Raw genomic sequence first — 19335 nt, forward strand, 5'->3', positions numbered from 1 at the left:
AATTGACTTTTCACATGTTCTAAGGCTCTGTTTGACTTGCAAATTTCATAAGGGGTATCATTGTCTCAAAATAAGGTAATTTGTATCTAAATGTTTTTTTTGACAAACCTCAAACAGTGTTACTGTACTTTACCCTTAAATTTAAATTTTTAAAATTTTTAATACTTAATTGTTCAATTTTATCAAGCAACACAAGTTTCTCGCCACACCCACCCCACACCCAACAAATAACAAAACAAAACTTGGATTTACATGGATCTGACCGGATCAACTCAATTTCAATTTCAATTTCAATTTCAATTTCAAATTGAATTGTTTTGGCTATCCATCAATACACTTTCACCTGAGTGGAGGGTTACAAAGACTTGAATGCAAAGAATTGAAGTCAATGACCCAACCATATGTGTACGTATAATTCGATCACGTCACGAGAGACTTACATCCCACCCATGCCCTTTATAATTCAGACGTGTGACAACAATATGCCAGCTGTAACAAAATAAAATGTATCATCTTCTTTAATTTCATTTACTTTTTGTTGTTGACTTAACTGCCAGTTGTAATTAACTGCCAGTGGTAATTAAAGTTAGTTGATTGGCTTTATTAATGAAGTACTATAGTACTTGTATTACTTGACTTCTTTTCTAGATAATTATGAATGGTTCTTGTAATTACTTCATTTCTTTTCTAGGTAATTATGAAGTATGTAGTATCTGCTCACAGCTCTTTCTCAGCCTTTTCCTTTTTATGTTCAAACAATAAATTTATTTCCATTTGATAATCAAATTAAAGTACAAACTAAACACACATAAATAACTCCATGTGATTAGCTACCAAGGAAAAACCTAGATTTAGTATCTCATGAAATATTAAGTCTCATATTCGAATCTATTTCAAGTATATCAATTTCTTATAGGTCACGATTACGAACATAATCCGATTCGTGTGAAGGGATCGCAAGTCCCATAAATTAGTCAAGTTAAAACCCCAAACACTTCAATTATAAAAAATAAAATAATAATAATAACAATAATAAACCTAATCACACTTAAATGATCCTTAAAGCCATGAGCTGGCTTATAGCTCTAAAAGTGTGAGAGCTTGTGAAGTCTCATCTCTCTTTTCATGTGAGTGTTATTAAAGCCATCTAATAAATTGTCTCACTACCGCTCCTATTGACTCCTTTCACGTTCCATAATTTCTTCAACACCTCTTTTTCTTGACTCATGTTCAATCTTCATCTTAAACCACTTCTCTTCTTCTTTTTCTTCTACATGCAATATCTACCCAATGAAGGACTTGTCCTTCTTTCTCCTCAAGAACTCTCTCGGAGCGAAAATGAGGAAAGGGTTCAAAAGCTTCTGCAACAATGATGGCTCCACCTCTACTCTCAACCAACGTCGAGAAATCCCCCTACCCATCGTCGACCCCTTGGACAATACAGGTTCGGAGCAAAGCCCTCCAACTTTGGAGGAGATGATAATTCAGTTAGAGTTAGAAGAGAAGATGGCGGTGAGGAAGGCTAAGCTTGATGAGTATGGTGAAGTGCGACGCAGAATGTCATGTGTTAACAACTCTGACATACTAAGATCTGCGAGGAACGCGTTGAATCAGTACCCTAGGTTTTCTCTTGATGGGAAGGATGCCATGTATCAGTCTTCGTTCCGAAACCTGCCACCTATCAACACTGCAGGTGGGAGGAAGTCAATTTGCTGCGAATACGGGTTAAGGAAGGGCATGTACAAGGATGGTTCCGATTCAAAAGGAGAGAAAGTGCCATGTTTGCCACAAAAATTAGCAGGAGAGAGAGTGGTTTGGTGCAAACCTGGGGTGGTGGCTAAGTTGATGGGGCTTGAAGCCATGCCAGTTTCAATAGGTAGCAAGAGAAGTAAAGAAAGATTGAGCTCAGCTATTAGGATGCAAAATCTGAAGAGGAGAACTGAAAGGCATGATAAGGACAGAAGAGTTGTCATGGATCTGAATGGATGTGGTGAAAGAAAAAGAGGGATACGAGGTTCGTGTTCAACCACCGAATACTGTGTTATGAAGCCGATAGCTGTAGAGACAGCGAAGGATGAAGCAGGTTGGCCAATTCGTCGTTTCCTATAGAATATAGCTGAGTTGGGATTTGAATGTGCTTGATAAAAGATTACTTAACAATGTTACAATATATATATATATATATATATATATATATATAGATATGTTGCCTGGTTTGATTTGCAAGAAAGCAATAACTGTGTACAGTATGTATATGCATATCTATATCATTGTACTAGGAGATTGGGAGCTATGGTTCGCAAATGAGCTTGAAATATTGTACAGTTGGCTTTTCTTAGAGGACTTGCATGCGGAGCTGGCAATTTCGTAGGGTTTCTAATTCTACGGATCTTTGGAGCCCTTAGTCCAATCTTTGGTTTTGAATGTATTTTGACATCCTTGTTTCTCTTGTTATTGGGGAATTGAAATACATTCTTCTTGGAATTGATGAAGCAAAGCTCCACACACCCCAATTATCGAAAAAAAAATACATTCTTTTATAAAAGGAACAAGATGGGCTACGAATAGTTGAAGATTTTGTATTTGTACACTTCAACCCCTTCTTTTATAGGTAGAGCTACACAATATAATGAGGGTGAGACTATGATGTGGGATGTTGAGGGACATATATTTGATTCCTTAGAGTATAGTGAGATATTTAAGATTGCAAATTTTCCGAGACCCATTTTAAGGCCATACCATATATCAATGAGGGTATTGGAACGATGATGAGCTTTCGGAAGATCCGGCCAAATGAAGAGGATTGTGGAGTGTCTTTTTAATTCCTTTTTCTTTCTTTTTTTTCCGTCTGTGTGTGTTATGTTATTGAATTTATAATGTGTACCTGATGAATGATTAATGATAAAAATGTTGAAGCTGGTTCACCTTATCATATTTATCTAATTTTTTTATAAGTTGGTTTGGTGCTTCATTGCTTATTAAATGATGAATTGAATTGATTATATAATGTAGTCGTCATTTTTATTATATTAAAAAATTATTATTATAGTTACGTTGTGTCTGTATCTTATTTTTGTGAGAATTGTGTGTGACCGCATTCTTATCAGATTTGTATCATGTCTATAAGTTAGAACAAATTATTTTTTTTCATTTTTTCTTTTAATGTATATACGCGCAAACTCATTTTGTTCAACCTCCTACTTAGGAATCACCACTAAAGTAGAAACCCTTGGTACTTCTTTCTTGCGAAATTAGCTGACATTTGGACAAAAGTTGTGGATCTTCCCGGTGTCGGACAAAATCAACTACACCATCAATGATGTGGTTCCACCGTGATCCTTGGATACGTCCAATAAATTTTGAGTAGTGCTAAGAAATAAATAAATAAATAAATAATCACATCCTTGAGAGTTAAGTTCATAGAATAGCAGTGATATATTTAATGATAAAATTACAAATACATCCTTGAGAGTTACCTTAATTACACACGATGGTAAAAAGTAGACCTTATTACACCGCCCTCCCATTAAGTATGGAGTGTGTGCTCAACGAACTCTCTCCCATTAACTGGTCATTAAAATCGTCAAAAAACTTTACACTGATGACAAATCTACCCTTCCACTTAACTGAAAGTACATTTATAGTCTTTTAAATTTATAAAATTATACTAGTACTTTTTTACTTAACTTTCTCCCCTATCACGCCCCTTTCTCTTTCTTTCTCTCTCTGTGTGTGTAGCAAATTAATCATCAAAATCAATTCGAGCTCACAACCTTCCCATGCTCTCATTCGACTGCTCAAAAATTGGCCAAACCATTCTCAACCTCAAGTCCTTTTAATCAAACCCCATTATTATTTCTACATTTGTTTTTCCCTCCTCACCATTCTCTCTCCGGTTTCCTCCCCTTTGTCACTAACTTCACTTCCTTGAACGTTTTTTCTTGGTTAGCAACAATTTGACTTCGATTCCTTGTAATTTATTTTTATGACTCACCATATTTCAAACCCTTAGTCTCAATAACAATATGTGTGAGATATATATTTTGTAATTGGCTAATTTCGTTATCAAAAGAAGTCCGGTTGAGTTGTAAAATTTTGGTTCAGAATTTCAAAATTGAAGATCGGATACAGATTTGAAGAAATTCAAGTGTTTATGCTTTAATAACAATGTTTTAGAAAGGCATGTGAGTGTGTGAGAACACTAGGGAAGTTTTGAAAGTTTGAAACACAAGTTTTTAGGAAGTGTTGACATTCTGCCCAACTTGAACTAGTTCAAGAATTTTGGAACAAGTTCAGCTTTTGAGGCTTTTGGGTGTTTTTAAAGTCTGGTCAACTTGAACCGGTTCAAGTATCATAGAAAGTTTATATTGTTTTCCTCAAAAACTTACTGGCCAACTTGAACCAGTTCAACCACCCTTAATCGGTTCAAGGTCTTTTGACAGCTTTGGTAACTTTAGTTTCCTGATTTGTTTTGATTCCTATTTAGTAATGACTTCCTTCCAAAATCCTATGCACGAATGTGACTTGGTTTCCAAGAATTATTAGGTCTTCCAAACTTCTATATAATCTCTCTTTCATTTAACATTGAGGAATTGCTTTTAGGAATGAGAATCCATTATTTTAAGAAAGCCTTTTTGAGAGATATTGTTCAGAAAATCAAATCTAATTTTTCTATTTTTATTTTGAGAACACACACATATATAAACGAGCGGAATTGGAGTATAATTGAAGATTCAGAAATTCTGAAAAACAGATTTATTTCTTCTACATCAAATTCAGATCTTAAAGAAAAGAGGTGAAGTGATCACACTTTGAAGGGGTCAAAGCATTCATGGAGTGTTGTTTAATCTACCAGCAATCCTTCTACAGAGATCAAGAGTAAGCCTAGAGTCAAGAGCTATTGGACGAGACATCGCAAAGCTGGAGATTGTCATCAATTGGTTTTTGGTACAACGATAAGGTGTAAGCCTGAGTCAAAATTCATTGTACTTTGCTTCAAACATAGTGAATCATTTTGCTCTGGACTGCACAGTTCATGAGGTTTTTCCTACATGAATTGGTATATTCCTCCAATTAGGGTCTCCTCGCTAAAATCCTAGTGTCATCTATCAAACTTTACTTGTTTTACTTTTTAGTATTTTTTTTTTTTTGTGATTGTGGACATTTAATTGATCATATTGCTTATATAAATTAATCAATCAAAAAAATTGGGCAAGTTAACCTAATAATTCCATCTAGATCATTTGGGGAGTTAATCACAACTAAATCAACTAACAGCTTCCACACCGCGTAACTCACAACACCTATTTTGACACTAATGGAAATAAGGAAATCATTCAATTACCTTAAGTTGTCCGATTATCCAAAAGTGCAGAATCCAAAAGGTTGTGTTACTAGTTATCCCAAAAACCACAAAATGAATGTCTTAATCATCAATAGAGCGGTTACCAAAATCCTTTATACATATTCCAAGATCCAAACTTAGAGGTTGATGGCTACCAGATAGAAAAATATTGAAAAAGATAAAGCACGAAGGATAAAAAGTTCTACTTCTGATCCCCACACATAGGGACTTGTAATCATCAGAGATAAATTTCAAATTCAAGTTAAAATAGTTAATATAATAATATCTCATCTTATGTTCTCTCTCCATTTGAATTTGAATTACGTGGATGCTCCAATAGGTTGTGGTCCATGACATACTCGACCCATATTCTAACATCTCATACTAATCCACAGAGAGTGGGTTCTAAATTCTCAGCATCTACCATTTACAAATCCATATCTATATAAAGGAAGTGGATGATGTGACCAAAGGAGAAAGATTAGGGTAGCACTATTATATTAAGCTACAATTAAATTAACATAGTACCTTACTATTAACAAGTAATCTTGTTTATAGACCAAACTATTTCGGTACACCATATTCGACACCCCTTATCCCTTCTTGAGACTCATCTCAATGTAACGCCTAAATCCCATAATCTGTAATGTACTCACCCATATCGGTATTAAGCATTCTCTTGATAATGTAGTCCTAGGTCATAAGAGCATAAGTGTCCCAATTCTGGCTTCCAGCCATGCCAAAGCTCATAAGGGGGTCTGAGGATTGAGCTGATTTGGAAGGCACACGATTAAAAATATAGGCAGTAGTCATTAATGCATCCCTCTAAAATCTAATAGGGAGATTAAATAGCACAACTGTTGACCTAATCATATCTAACAATGTATGATTCTTTTGTTATGCAACACCATTTTGTTATGGTGTCCCTTGAACCGTTAAATACTTAGTCTTTCCTTTTCTTCATACAGTTCTTTAAACTGATCTGATAGATGCTCGCATCCATGGTCAGTGGTTGTGTCGTCAACCCAATCCAAAGTTTATGCACCAAAAGATAGTGGTGTAGGGCTATGATGAATATGGCCAAGTTTTACATTTAGAAATTGTCACTACTACCTTTCACTAAAAATATAGTTAGGGCAAGTAGGGATCGTCCCAAGGGATTGGTGGGTCGTATTAGGTTGTGGAATCGAGATTAGGGTTAGTAGGTCGAGTGATCAAAAGATTGGTTGGTGGTTGAATTACACTAAGATGCAACTTAAATTAAAGTAGGCAATTAAATGTAATGGAGAGAAAATAAGAGAGAGATCTTGGGGTTTAGAGATCACCACTAAGCATAACTTTTCTATACCCTTAATGAATGATTAATGAGGGGGAAAACATGTATTGCAATATAGTATGTGTGTGTGGTTGTTTCAACAAGCATGGATGACAAATTAAGCATATATTATCTAAGTAACATGGTGGATAGCACAATATATCAAACTAAGCCATTAATCCTTTCTTTAAGCTCACAATCCAAACACATCACAAAGTTAGAGAAATATGCTACTTGCTTTCATAAATATGGAACATCAAACAACAAGCATGTATTGTCCTCCTATTTAACACCTAAACTACAACTACACTACAATTAAGCTAATGACATGAAATTAAATTAGGTAAACTAAGGGAGAGGCACAATCCATCAAGAAATGAGTATGAACCATCAAATAAGCCACAAGAGCATTCCATTAAGCACTATGTCTTGACAATCTCTAGATCTATAGCATTAATACACATAGACATGCATCATTAACACAAGAAATAGAGACAAACACATGAACATCTATTCTAGCATACATAGACATATGGATATAATGAAATGATCAATTGGAAGCATTAAACCACACAAATCATTGAATAAACAAAATCTATGTATATAAATATGTCAAAACATCTATCACAATACAAATCCCCTCAAAAATACATAAATCAAGATGTAGAAAATATGCTTAAGGCTAACTCTATTCCCAAGAAGATGTCTAGCCACTCATGAATGGTGTCCTCCAACCCTCAAGGGCTAACTCCATGGTAGAGATTGCTCATCTTCTTGGTTGATGGAAGAAGTCCAAGCTTGTATCTCTAGCCTCCTTTCTTCTTTTCTTCCTCACTAAGAATATGAAAAAATGTGTCTCTAGTGTAGATATCCTCTATTTGTCAAGAATGGCTCATATTCCTTATATAGGTAGGTTAAATGTCACCCCCAATGAGTTGGGCTCATACACCAATATTCCTTCCAATGATTGGATATGAGACAACTTTTAATGAGCTGGAAATTGGATTTTCTCGGGCTTTTGGAAGTTTGATCGATTGAACTTGTGGTGAGATCGATCGAACATGGCTGAGATCTATCGAATTTAAGCTAGATCGATCCTCTATGGCGGCGCCTTTTTGGATAAAAACAAACTTGAGATATTTTGAAAATATTTTTAGGAAAGAAACAAATGTGGTAGGTAGGGTGGTACAAGTGGATAAGATGGAATCTTTTCGATCGATCGGAAGAAAGTTAGATCGATCGAACTTTGTGGGATCTTTGGATAAGGACAAAAGAGCTTAGATCCATCTTAGAATATTGAGATCGATGAACTTTCGATCGATCGAATATTTTCTGAGATCGATCGAACTTGCTTTCCACCACTTGCTTCCTTTTGCTCCCACTTTGCTCCTTTCTTTGATTCACCTCAAGATTGCTTCAATTATACTCTTATTTAGCTGAATTAACTTATTTTGGGAATAAGTACCTGAAAATGGAAATAATATAAAATCAATCTAAAGCGGGAAAATAAGATAGATAAAGGTCCTAGAATACCTAAGCTCAAGGAGTTTAAATGCGCACTTTTCAGTGCTCATCAGTCAATGTGAAAAACATTTAATTTTTGTTCTATCTAATTATCAACTTTTCCTAAAATCCATTTGAAACAATCCTATGCTCCATACTGGTGATAAATCAAATTCAAATAACCATATCACATATAGTCATCTATTAAAATGAAAAAATAAGAGGCGTCATTGTGTATCTTCACATTTATTAGTCCGTCAATATCTTAATGGACTAGTTTTAGAGGACAAGTAGCTTTAGTAACCATTCCAAAAAGATTTTGGTAGCTCTTTCCTAAATCCTACCAAACATAGCTCACATATAGAATGCTAACTTTAGCGACAGACATAGTAGGCCTTCTGTAGCTAATCTAGCCATCCTATCTTATCTAAAGTAACCAAGTCTTGTATGTCATTTTATAGAATAAATAACATAATTATCACATACCAAACAATTAAATAAATATATTTTATAAAGATTATTTATAAGAAAACTATGTTTAAAAAAAAAAAAAAAAAAATCACTATCCAATAATGCGTCCAACTATTTGTCACTTAATATAAAAGAAAAACAATTTTCAATAGTGTTAGGATTGAAACTAAATTATATTGGACACATTGCATAAAACACATCATAGAGAAGTAGTGTATGTCATAAGCTTAATCTGAGTTGATAAACACTGACTCTAAGCACATCTTCAGTAGCACCATTTCCTAGGAAAATATTTTGCCCGCCTAGTAATATCCAATGATAATCCACAAAATCTACTCACTCCAACGTGACATGTTTGGCTGCACAGGAGATGAATGATCGACAAGTACATGTGATACATGTGAACGAAAAAAACATAAAAAGAGAGTTTGAGTTAGTGAACTCACGAGCGAAGTGTCCTATTTTTTCACAATTGTAACACTTGAGCTTGCACTTTTCTTTTTTGACTACACACTTTACCCATTTGGTGTTTGGCCATTATACTCATTTCTAATGCCATTTCCAGCTCTACATTGCCTTTTCTTATCGCCTCATCTCTTATGATTAGGCACACAAGCCTTTTCTAGGTCACTTTGGGCGATAAGGATAGTTAAGTGAATCGCCTCTTGGCACTCCGCTTCTAGCTCTAAATGACGAAAATGTTGGGTTTATTTCCTTCTATATGGAGGAAAGCCCAAGTGGGTTTTATTAAAGCCCAAAACCCATCTCTTTAGGGTGAGTAACCCTAAGGAAGTCAGAATAAAGAGAGAGGAAGAGAAGCCGTAGCTTTCCCACAAGAGAGAGAAGAAAAACGCAAGTTTTTCTATTCTGCCCAAATTTCATCAAACGTCCGATCCTGCTTCTTCCGTGGTCCGATCGAGCTGAAATTTAGAGGAGAAGTTCATGACTCATTGAGTTAAAATCTGAATGGTGAAGATCGGATTTTGAGCTCGGGAACAATGATTCGTGCCCGTGAACAGTAATCGGGGTTTTGGTAGAAAAACGCAGGTTTTTCTATTCTATCCAGATTTCATCAAACGTACGATCCGGTTTGTCTGTGGTCCGATCAAGCTGAAATTTGGAGGAGAGGTTCATGACTCAGTGATGCACAATCTGAACGGTGGAGATCATATTTTGAGCTCAGGAACAGTGATTCGTACCCGTGAACAGTAACCGAGTTTTGGTATTTTTCTCTCCAATTCTCTTTGTTTTTTGCCAAGATTGTTGCTATCTTGATGAGATGTTTTATAGCCTCTAATTGCGATTAGAGAAGACTTTGTGTACCCATTATTTGGTTGATAGTAGAGATTTTAACTGGACTAGGTCCCGTGGTTTTTCTTCCTCACATTGAGGAAGTTTTCCACGTAAAAAATTGCTTGTGCTCTTGTGGCTTGGTGTGATTGATTTGCTCTCTATTATTTTCAGCATAGATAAAAGTAGAGATATACTATATTTGCTTGCATATAGGGAGAAGAATTATTCCGCTGTGTTTGTTTATTGTCATCTCTTCCAACAAAGTGGTATCAGAGCCAGGTTGACAGATTGCCAAGTTGGTAGTTTGAGTTATGGAAGCAAATACGAGTAGAATGATTAATGTCAATGGTTCAAATTATCACATATGGAAAGGAAAAATGAAAGATCTTCTTTATGTGAAAGATTATTACCTACCGGTGTTTAGTGCTGAAAAATCAAAAAAACAAGATTGTTGTGGAATGGACTTTGTTACATCGACAGGTGTGTGGGTATATGAGGCAGTGGGTAGATGATAATGTTTTGAACCATATTAGTGGAGAGACAAATGCACATTTTCTATGGAATAAGCTTGAACAGCTATATGCTAGAAAGACTGGAAATAATAAATTGTTTCTGATTAAGCAGATGATGGCTTTGAGATACCAGGACGGGACTCATTTATCTGATCACCTGAATACATTCCAAGGAATTATTAATCAGTTGGCTGGAATGGGCATTAAGTTTGATGATGAGATACAAGGGTTATGGTTGCTTGGTTCATTACCGGAATCATGGGAGACGCTCAGAACTTCATTGTCTAACTCCTTTCCAGAAGGTGTAATCACAATAGATATGGCCAAAAGTTGTTTGCTAAATGAAGAGATAAGAAGAAAAACACAGGGATCCTCTTCACAGTCAGAGATCTTGGTTACAGAAAAGAGGGGGAGAAGTAAGAGCAGAGGTCCGAAGAACAGAGATAACAACAAAAGCAAGTTCAACAAGTTTGCAAATGTTGAGTGTTATCATTGTGGGGAAAAGGGACACATCAAGAAATATTGCAGGTAATTGAAAAAACAAAACAATAATGAAAAAGGGAAGGGAACGAAGAATGGAGATGACAAAGATGGTGATGACAGAGTTGCTACCACCACTCCTGCAGACTTTCTCATTGTTTATGATGATGAGATGATAAATGTTGCATACCATGAGACTAGTTGGGTGATTGATAGTGGTGCCTCTATTCATGCTACATCTCGGAAGGATTTCTTTACATCTTATAAATCTGGTGATTTTGAAACAGTAAAGATGGGCAACGATGGCTTGGTTAAAGTCATTGGAATTGGGGATGTGTATCTGAAGATGAATAGTGGCACGAAGTTAGTTCTCAAAGATGTGAAGCATGTTCCTAACATTCGTTTGAATTTAATTTCTACAGGTAAACTTGATAATGAAGGGTATTGCAGCACTTTCAGTGATGGCCAGTGTAAGCTTACTAGGGGTGCTATGATTGTGGCTCGAGGCATGAAGCACTCTGCACTATACGTTCTACATGCAAAGATCTCCAACGACATTGTTAATGCAATGGAGGATAATGATACAACAGAGTTGTGGCACAAAAGACTAGCTCACATGAGTGAGAAAGGATTAGCTTTACTAGGGAAGAAAAGTCTACTATGTGGACTGAAAAGTACACTTCTAAAAAGGTGTACTCATTGTTTGTCAGGGAAGTAGAATAGAGTCTCCTTCAAGAATTCCCCTCATTCGAGAAAGTCAGAGATACTGGATTTGGTACATTCAGATGTGTGTGGCCCTATGAAGATGAGAACACTTGGTGGGTCTAGATACTTTGTGACCTTTATAGATGACTATTCAAGGAAGTTGTGGGTATATACCTTGAATTCAAAAGACCAAGTGTTGGCAGTGTTCAAGCAATTCCAAGCCCTAGTTAAGAGACAAACTGGGAAAAAACTGAGATGCATTCATACTGATAATGGCGGAGAGTATTCTGGTCCTTTTGATGAGTATTGTAGACAGTAGGGTATCCGGCATCAAAAGACAACTCCAAAATCTCCTCAGTTGAATGGCGTAGCAGAAAGGATAAACAGGACACTGGTTGAGAGAGTGAGATGTTTGTTTTCATAAGCCTAATTGCCAAAATCTTTTTGGGGGGAGGCATTGAGCACAGTTGTTCATGTGTTGAATCTTACAACCTGTGTTCCTCTACAGTTTGATGTACCAGACTGAGTTTGGACAGGTAAGGATGTATCCTATAATCATTTATGGGTTTTTTGGTGCAAAGCATTTATGCATATTCCAAAAGATGAAAGGTCTAAACTTGATATGACAATGCGACAGTGTATATTCCTTGGCTATGGCCAAGATGAGTTTGGGTACAAGCTTTATGATCCAGTTGAGAAGAAAATTGTGAGAAGCAGAGATGTCGTGTTTGTAGAAGATCAGACGATTCAGGATATTGAGAAAGCAGGGAAATCTATGTCTCAACAAGGTGATATCTTGACTGATATGGATCCAGCTCCTCTGAAGAATCTGCCATCTCAGGTTGAGAATGATGGTCAGGATGACCACTAGTGTATAGGTGATGTGAATGTTCCCTTATAGGTTCAGGGAGATGTTGAGACTGATGAGCAGTTGACAGCGCCAGAGATTTCACTAGTGATTCCATCCAGGAAGTCTGCCAGAGATCGACATCCTTCCACTCGGTATTTAACAGAGCAGTATGTGTTATTGACTGACGGGAGAGAGCCCCAGTGTTTTGCAGAAGCCATAGAAAATGAACAAAAGACAGAGTGGGTTGAGGCCATGCAAGATGAGATGCAGTCATTGTATGATAACCACACCTTTGAGTTAGTGAAGCTACCTAAAGGAAAAAGAGCTTTGGAAAACAAGTGGATTTACAGGAAGAAGCAAAATGAGTTATCTTCACGGCCACGGTACAAAGCTAGATTGGTTATCAAAGGGTTCGGTCAGAGAAAAGGTATTGACTTTGATGAGATCATCTCTCTAGTCGTAAAGATATCATCGATCCGTATAGCACTCGGCCTAGGAGCTAGTCTTGACTTGGAAGTTGAGCAGATGGATGCGAAAACTGCTTTCCTTCATGGTGATTTGGAGGAAGAGATTTATATGAAGCAGCCAGAGGTTTCAAAGTGAAAGGGAAAGAGGATTATGTGTGCAAGTTGAAGAAAAACCTATATGGTTTGAAACAAGCACAGAGACAGTGGTATAAGAAGTTTGAATCTGTTATGGGGGAGCAAGGCTACAAGAAGACAACTTCTGATCACTGTGTATTTGTTCAAAAATTCTCTGATGATGATTTTATTATTCTACTGCATTATATGGATGACATATTGATTGTTGGCAAGAATGCTTCAAGGATTGAACAGTTGAAGAAGCAATTGAGTAAGTCATTTGCTATGAAGGATTTGGGGCCAGCAAAGAAAATTCTTGGCATAAGAATCAGTCGTAGGAAGTTTGATGTATGCAATGATTTGCACAAGACCAAATATAGACCATGCAGTTGGTGTAGTTAGCCGATTCTTGTTAAATCTGGGAAGAGAGCATTGGAATGCAGTGAAGTGGATCATGAGATATCTTCGAGGCACTTCTAGTTTAAGACTTGGTTTGGGAAATGGACAACCATTGTTAGTTGGCTACACAGATGCAGATATGGCAGGGGATGTGGATACTCGTAGGTCTACTTCGGGTTATTTGATCACTTTTGCAGATGAGGCTGTAGGTTGGCAATCGAGACTTCAGAAGTGTATTGCTCTTTCTACGACAGAGGCAGAGTTTATTGTAGCAACGGAAGCGACTAAAGAGTTCCTATGGGCAAAGAAGTTCTTGAGAGAACTTGGTTTCAAGCAGCAGAGGTATGTGTTGTTTTGTGATAGCCAGAGTGCTATTCATCTTGCTAAGAATTCCAGTTTCCATGCAAGATCTAAGCACATTGATGTACGATACCATTGGATCAGAGATGCGTTGAATAATAAGTTACTTGAACTTGAGAAGGTTCACACTGATGATAATGGTTCTGATATGTTGACAAAGACCCTACCAAGAGAGAAGCTTGAAGTTTGTTGTTCGATTGCCGGAATGGCGATTCCCTCCACATAGTCGGAAAAGGGGGAGATTTGTTGGGTTTATTTCCTTCTATATGGAGGAAAGCCCAAATGGGTTTTATTAAAGCCCAAAGCTCAGCTCTTTAGGGTGACTAACCCTAAGGAAGTCAGAATAAAAAGAGAGGAAGAGAAGTCGTAGCTTTCCCACAAGAGAGAGAAGAAAAACGCAGGTTTTTCTATTCTGCCCAGATTTCATCAAACGTCCAATCCCGCTTGGTCCGTGGTTCGATCGAGCTGAAATTTGGAAGAAAGGTTCATGACTCAATGAATTAAAATCTGAACGGTGAAGATCGGATTTTAAGCTTAGGAACAATAATTCGTGTCTGTGAACAGTAAGTGGGTTTTGGTAGAAAAATGCAAGTTTTTCTATTCTCCCCAGATTTCATCAAAAGTCCGATTCCGCTTCGTCCGTGGTCCGATCAAGCTGAATTTGGAGGAGAGGTTCACAACTCAGTGATGCACAATCTGAACGGTGGAGATCATATTTTGAGCTCAGGAACAGTGATTCGTACCCGTGAACAGTAACCGGGTTTTGGTAGAAAAATGCAGGTTTTTCTATTCTGCCCAGATTTCATCAAATGTCCGATTCCGCTTCGTCCGTGGTTTGATCAAGGTAAAATTTGGAGGAGAGGTTCATGACTCAGTGACACACAATTTGAATGGTGGAGATCATATTTTGAGCTCGGGAACAGTGATTTGTGCCATGAACAGTAACCAGGTTTTGGTATTTTTCTCTCCAATCTCTTTGTTTTTTGCCAAGATTGTTGCTATCTTGATGAAATGTTTTGTAGCCTCTAATTACGATTAGAGAAGACTTTGTGTACCCATTATTTGGTTAATAGTGGAGATTTTAACTGAACTAGGTCACGTGGTTTTTCTTCCTCACATTGGGGAAGTTTTCCATCTAAAAAATTGCTTGTGTTCTTGTGGCTTAGTGTGATTGATTTGTTCTCTATTATTTTCAGCACATATAAAAGTAGAGATATACTATATTTGCTTGCATATAGGGAGAAAAATTATTCCGCTGTGTTTCTTTATTGTCATCTCTCCCAACAGAAAAATGTTTTTAAAAAAATTTAATATTTTTATTGTGAGTTAAAATTTGCTTCCTTTGGTTTTAAGAAACTGGGAGCAAACGAATAACTATAAGCAGACGTATTGTTGATAAGCTTTGAATGTTGAACATTAATAGTTTTTTAGTAATGCTTATACCTTAGTACTTTCATCGATCATTTTCTTGACTTTGGTATTTTCAGGAGTTTGCCCTTAAAACCGGTCAATTCTACCTATTTCGGGGCCTAATGATTGAGGAAGGCACTGGCTTGTTCGGGACCAATTTGGAGCTTAATTAAATGGACCAAAATACACTTTTTCAGTAAAATGGTTCGATCCCCCAAATGATGGTTCAAACCACTCATCAAAACAGAAAGATACGCAAAATATACCAAAGTGGATTGAACCACTTTCAAGTGGTTCGATCACAACCCCACCATATTAAAGTGGTTCGAACCACTTTTCCTGATACTAAATCCTATTTTCTGCGAGATTGCTAATTTTTACTCTCCTCAAATCCTACATGGGCCAAACTTTCTCTAAAAGCTTTACCACGAGTTTAAGGTTCGTTTTGGATGATATAGGTCATAATTAATGACTATTCACTACAGTAGTTATGGCTTTCACCAGCGCTCAAAAATGCTGGTGAAAGTCTAAAAAAATGCTGGTAATTCAATTACTAGCGTTTTACTAGCGCTTTTGAAAAGCACCGGTATAGGGTATTTACCAGCGCTTTTTTAGGAAGCTCTAGAAAAGGGTCAATTTGTTTTTTTTTTTTTTCCCTCTATAAATAACATGTTGTTTGCTGCCTTTACATTTGTTTTTTTGTTTAATGAACATTTGTTTACTACTAATATGTATATGTGGCTGGAATAGATGCAAATTAGACCATATGATCAATCAAATATTGCAACTCTTATAAAGCATACAACTCCTAAGATCACAACCAACACGTACAACTCACTAATTCACAAGAAACAAATACAACTCCATAATTCCTCCTTCAAACATTCATAAAGCATACACAATCAGCCTTCCTGAACAAGTGGTAAAAAGTGAATGATTAAAATGACTCATAATTTTTATAAATAATGGTAAAAAGCTTATGAATCTAACATTTTCAAAACCACGCCTTATAGAACAAGTGGATCGTATGGTGTTGATGGAATAGCCTCAGAGAACCAAGGAAGGTTGTACCATTGGCGAAGGCCTCCCTGTTTGCTCGAGTATAAATGACCGGAGGAAAACTCTAAAAGTGCTCACAGTCATCATTCAAACCTTTCAGTTCCGATGAAATCCAAATTGAGCCTAAAGGTAAACAAAATAAGTATAAACCAGTTTCAATTGAAGTCGTAAAAAAATAAAATTAATTTAACACATTCAATTTATAACATGATCTAATGAAACATTACCATCAAGTCCCCAACCAATATAGAGAGAAGTGATCCCAATGGCATCACGAGCAACAATAAAGCAAGGGAAATTTTGTGTAGCTGATGGGACCAATTCTTCTTAACCTGACAGTTAGCAGAAGTCCAAGCAATAATATCATTCAAATTCATCATGCCATGCCAGTTGAGAGAAATTGCCTCAGCCACTGAATTCCAAACTTTATGGGAAAAAGAACAATTGAAGAACAAATGTTGTGAAAATAGGCAATTTGATATCTCAAACTCTTGCACCTCCTGGATCAGGTGTGGAGTACAAGTCTATAAGGGCCGGGCTCTGCAGTAGTTGAGGGCAAATAATTTCAAAGATTTACTATTAGTTCTGTTATTATAATTATTTATATTCCTATACATATATAAACAAATGAAACCCCATAGTTTATCCGCCAACCTACATAGTTCAGAACTTCAGGGATATTTCAAATTAAAGGAATAAATGGTTTCACATCCAAAAGCCCATGAAAAAATCTTGTCCTGAACGACCATGTACCAATGTCCAAGACAACAAAACAAAATTTCCAGATCAGGCAAATTGATAACAGCAATATGTCAAGCCAATTGTATATGAAATATTTCCCATGATACTGAGTAAGCAGCAATGAAACAAATATAGTCAAGGTCAGATTATCAAGCCACAACAACAAATCTAAAGTAATTAAAATAAGAAGTCGCAATCAAAAGATATTCCACAGGCAAGATTTCAGAGTAGGATAAGAAAGATAGAACTACAAACCCATGATTACTTATAAGAGCAAAATGAATAAAAGTAAAACGTTAAGCAGGGATGGAGATTAGGGCTTTCAAGCTGCTTTATAGTTACACAATATAATTTTACCCCTAACTTGAGCATCTTCAATTGCTCAAGTTCTTAAACCAACACCTTGTGCTAAATTCAGAATAGCACACTATGAAAACATCATTTATTATGGGATAGAAATAGTTGGAAGAACCCCAAGTCGTAATGTATGACCACAAACAGGGGAAGAAGAGAGAGAGATCTAATAAATTTTAGATTTAAAAAAAAAAAAAAATAGAAAAATAGAAAGAAAAGAAAAGAAAAGAAAAAGGAAGAAGATCTCATTAAAGACTAATTAGGCTAGTTAATCAACTTTAATCAAACATTTTAATAAATATAACACCATGAGGAAAAAAATGGAACATTTATGGGAATTGTACAATTCCAAAGGTCCAACATATTAAGTAAACCAACAATAACCTAAGATCCAGCAAAATTAATCATAGCAGTTGCAAACTACTACTATTATTAATATGATTATTATTATTATCAAGTTGTTGTTGCATGACGATGCGCCCTATGCATGAACTGCAAATTGCTAATCAAATATTTATGATGTCAATGACTTAAAAAAAAATTGATCACTATCTAATTACTTTAGTAAGTTTATTTCACTTAGCTTTATTTTGGCTTAATGCTCAATGTTTATTTTGAATTTCTTATATCTTTTCTATATTGTGTTTGGGATGATTATTTTTTTAGCTTCGTTTTGCATGATTTCCTAGTAATTTCATTGTCGCTATTAAGGATGAGAATAAGAAATTAAAGAATTTGTTTGTGACTTTCCTAGTAATCTCAATATAATGAAATCAAATAGAATCAATTTTCGGAGTGGAATAAATCCTAAAGACGATGGAATCTTTGATGGTTTAAATTTTGGGTATGAAATAGAGGAAAAGAAAAAGAAAAAGAAAAGTAATGAAATGCTATTACATTGTTCTGGTTGGCAGCTTTTTATCACCATTTGGCTTTGATGCCATATTGATACTATAGTTGATGAAGCAATCTCCTGCATCCTACATTGCTATGCTAAAAAGGTACCAAGTTGAATGCTTTATAAAGCAAATATACCATTGGAATATATGCTTTATTATAAATAATTTTTTCAATGGAAATAATTTTGAAAAATTATTTTGCAGCTGATAGACTTGCTAATATGCTTTTCCATATATCAAACACACTACACATGGTTTGTATTGTAGCATAATATATGAAACTCTTACCTTCATTACTTGTGGAGCCTCATCGGGGCCATAACCATTTGTTAATTGGAATTCTCCTCCTAAGCTATTGACAATATTCATTATGAAAACCAATGGATTATCATCTCCCCAGTACAAGTTGCCTCCATAATCAGTAGTCACTGAAGACTCTATTTTTGCCTTTTACAATGCAAAAAAGAGAGAAACAAAATTAGAAAGAGCAATTTTGCTTTCCATTCAGGAAAATGTTTTGTTGCATTAAGTTGCCAATGTTGTTGATAAGGGAAAAGTTCAATATTTGTGATATAATATAACCATAATGATTTTTACTACCCATCTTACAAATGTTAGTCACATTATATATAAGTGATCGATAAAATTCATGCATTCCGTGGTACTGTAAGTTATTCTTGGATCTATCTATCTTCACTTTTCTTCTTTTGTTTTTTAAACACAAAGCTCTCGGATATTTTACACATACAAGTGATTTATAGAAGTAACAGAAATGTAATTGCCCATCAGGTAGGTATATATATTATATAAATACTGCATTGTAAAATCCAAAATTTTACTAAAATAATTGCTCAATTCTACACATTAAAATAAGTTAACAGAAATAGTTATAGCAATACAAATTTCCTAATACAGCACACACACTTGTCACAATTTGCATAAACTATAAGAACTCACTTGAGGCTGGGGGTGAAGCCGTCCAGAGCAAAAAACCCTCTATATATCTATTCATAAAAGTCAAATCAAACAATCTTTTTATACAATATATATACATATATA

The 19335-nt window shown here is 35.7% G+C and overlaps 1 protein-coding gene across 1 annotated transcript; it reads left to right on the plus strand.

Moving 5' to 3' along the window:
* The first annotated feature begins 1183 nt into the window (after positions 1-1183).
* Positions 1184-2929, plus strand: LOC132303370 (uncharacterized). Its single transcript, XM_059800606.1, has one exon. It carries the CDS (start codon positions 1291-1293, stop codon positions 2107-2109), a length of 819 nt encoding a protein of 272 aa, XP_059656589.1. The 5' UTR covers positions 1184-1290; the 3' UTR covers positions 2110-2929.
* The last annotated feature ends 16406 nt before the right edge of the window (positions 2930-19335 follow it).

Source organism: Cornus florida, unplaced genomic scaffold (genome assembly GCF_030987335.1).
Source record: "Cornus florida cultivar Cherokee Brave unplaced genomic scaffold, ASM3098733v1 CherokeeBrave_3.0.0_Hap2_Chr04, whole genome shotgun sequence".
Taxonomy (NCBI): domain Eukaryota; kingdom Viridiplantae; phylum Streptophyta; class Magnoliopsida; order Cornales; family Cornaceae; genus Cornus; species Cornus florida.